Below are 2,934 nucleotides of genomic sequence, written 5' to 3'. Positions count from 1 at the left end.
AAGAACTAAACTTTTTAATGTCATTAAGTATATTAATAATTGTATCACGTTCTAAATGTACAATATGTCTTAAAAGTTTTAGTTCATGAAATAAATCTAAACCATCAATATCTAAGCTATCATCATGCTTTAAAGATTTTTCAAGATTTAAACAATGTTCTTTTAAAGTATTTTCATCAAATGATTTTAATTTTTTATACTAAATAGAAAACCAAAAATATTTTTGAACTCGTTAAATTGCTCAAATCTAGTTTTAAGTGAAGTAATGGCTTTATCTACTACATATAAAAAGTAATCAGTTTAAAATAACTGAACAGGAGTTTTAATAGTTTCATTAGCAACATTTTCATCATATCGTCTATTTCTTTGAATGATACGTTTTTCACGAAATGTAGGTTTTACATTCATTTCTAAAGCCAATTCTTTTGCATAATCTAAAGCCTTTTCAAATCCGTTTTCTCTATATTCTTCAAAGAGACACAAAAGTCCATTTAGTTGATCTATAGCATCATCGATACACGTATCATTTGATTGCAAACTTTTACTAATAGTGTTAATAGCAAACAAAACATCATACCAAATAATCATTCCTAGTAAAATTTCATAGTTTTGAAGTTCATATGTAGCTAAACATTTAGCTTTACTTTTAATTTTTGGATCTCCACAACTTTTGGATAATTGTAAAAGTGCTTTTCTTAATTGTGGTGTTTGAAATCTAATTGCTTTTACACTTTCTACCCTACTTTCCCAACGAGTTTGTGATAATGATTTAAGTGTTAGGTTTGATATATTATCTTGTAATATTTTCCACCTTTGAGTTGATGAAGCAAATATCGAATATATACGTTGTATAACTCCAAAAAATTCACTAGCTTTATCACACGAATTAGCCATATCACAAATTACTAAATTTAAACAATGACAACCACACGGAGTGTAGAATGCTCTAGGGTTAATATCTAACAATCGTTTCTGTACACCTTGATGTTTTCCATTCATATTTGATCCATTGTCATAACCTTGACCCTTAACATTATTTATATCTAGTCCTATATTTTTAATTTCATTAACTATAGCATCATATAAGCATTTACCGGTTGTATTATCTACAACTAAAAATCCTAGAAAGTACTCCTTAACTTCAATTGGAGTTATTGAAAGATCTAAACATCGTACGATAATTGATATTTGTTCCTTATGACTTGTATTGGGAGTACAATCAAGTATTATTGAAAAGTATTTAGCCTCTTTTTACTTTTTTTAATAATTTTACTTTTAACTTCTTCTCCTAATAAACTAATAAGTTCATTTTGCATATTGTGTCCAAGATAATGATTATGAATTTCTTTGTCATTAATTCTCATAATATGTTCTTGCATAATAAGATCAAATTCCGCAATCATTTCAATTATAGTTAAAAAATTACCATTATTTTTTTCATAAATAATGATTCTTATTAACACATTTTTCCAATTTTCTTTTTCTTTATTTATTTGTTCTTGGATTTGCTTGTCAATTGTTTTATTATTTGTTAATCTAGTTTCTAAGTCAATCCATGACCTCATATTAAGAATGTGTCCGTTACTTGCTTCGTGTCTTTTTAATATAGTAGAAATATTGTTCCAATCATTATTACATTTATGTGCTAACGAACATGTAGATGTATTCACATTAAATAATTTACAACAAAAACAAAAAACTCTATCTACATCTATGGAATAAACCAACCATGTTCCTTCGTATTTTTCTCCATTTGGTATTTTTTGCATATAAAGAGATGTACTAAAGCTTCTTAAATATTGATCTTTTGGAAGTTTAAAATCATAAATCTTAATAGGACCTTTTTCTACGATTAAATCTCTTAAATTAGTATTAATATTATTCCATCTACTTGGATCATATATGTTTAAAGGCATGTTATCATCTTCACAATTAGTTTGTTCGTTATCAATTTCAATATTAGTTTGTTCGTTATCATTTTTACTATTAGTTTGTTCGTTATCAAATTCAATATTACTTTGTTCGTTATTATTTTCACTATTAGTTAGTTCGTTATCAATTTCAACATTAGTTTTTTCATTATCATTTTCAATATTAGTTAATTCATTATCATTTTCAATATTAGTTGGTTCATGATCATTATTATTAACATTAACTTGTTCTTGTTCATTATCAACGTTAGTATGTTGTTGTTCATTATCAATGTTTTTGTTTGTAGTTAAATATTTTAAAAACGACCATTTTTGTTTATCTATAAAAGCTTCTTCTTACATTTTTTGTTTCCTTTTTGAAGCACCGTATTCGTATTTTCTCTTTGACATGATTATTAATTATTTGATTAATAATAACTATAAGTTTATAAGATACGAATTAGGATTATACCGCCCCTGAGATAATGGAAAGCTCAAAAACGATGGAATCAGTGAACAGTGAAATCAGCCAATCTGGAATCAGTGAACAATGGAATCAATGGACAATGGAATCTTCCAATCTGGAATAAAAGAATCAGAAAATTAAAAAGATTAACAACTTTGATTATTCATGCCATTTGGATAAAGCCAAAACAATTAAAATACAAATTACATAACTTAATAATAAAACATTGTGTTTTAATCACAAAAAATTATATAACATGATGTCAAACAAGAATATCATTCAAACATTGTCCAATACTATCACATGTTAATTTATTATGAAAAAAAACATTCATTAGATTACATTGCAAATAAAGTTGATTTATTATGAAAAAAGAAAAAAAAAACATTCATATGTAGTCTGCCAATGTCAAGTTGTCAACATTCCTACTGCAATAAAGTGTATTACTGGATTAATAACTACTGATCTTCTGATCCTACAAGACTGACTCGGTAAATTCTATGTATCGGTTCTTCGGTTCTTTAACAGTTTAACAGTTTAACAAATGACAATTCATTG

General features: G+C 26.1%; 1 protein-coding gene across 1 annotated transcript; it reads right to left on the bottom strand.

The window, feature by feature from the left end:
* Positions 1 to 300: 300 nt before the first annotated feature.
* Positions 301 to 999, bottom strand: LOC145104775 (uncharacterized). The gene has a single exon (XM_079041963.1). It carries the CDS (start codon positions 997 to 999, stop codon positions 301 to 303), a length of 699 nt encoding a protein of 232 aa, XP_078898089.1.
* Between the last annotated feature and the right edge of the window lie 1,935 nt (positions 1,000 to 2,934).

The sequence above is a fragment of the Lactuca virosa genome, chromosome 4 (assembly GCF_052849685.1).
Source record: "Lactuca virosa cultivar CGN04683 chromosome 4, Lactuca_virosa_CGN04683_v6, whole genome shotgun sequence".
NCBI classification, from domain to species: domain Eukaryota; kingdom Viridiplantae; phylum Streptophyta; class Magnoliopsida; order Asterales; family Asteraceae; genus Lactuca; species Lactuca virosa.
This window is presented reverse-complemented; position numbering and strand designations above follow the sequence as displayed.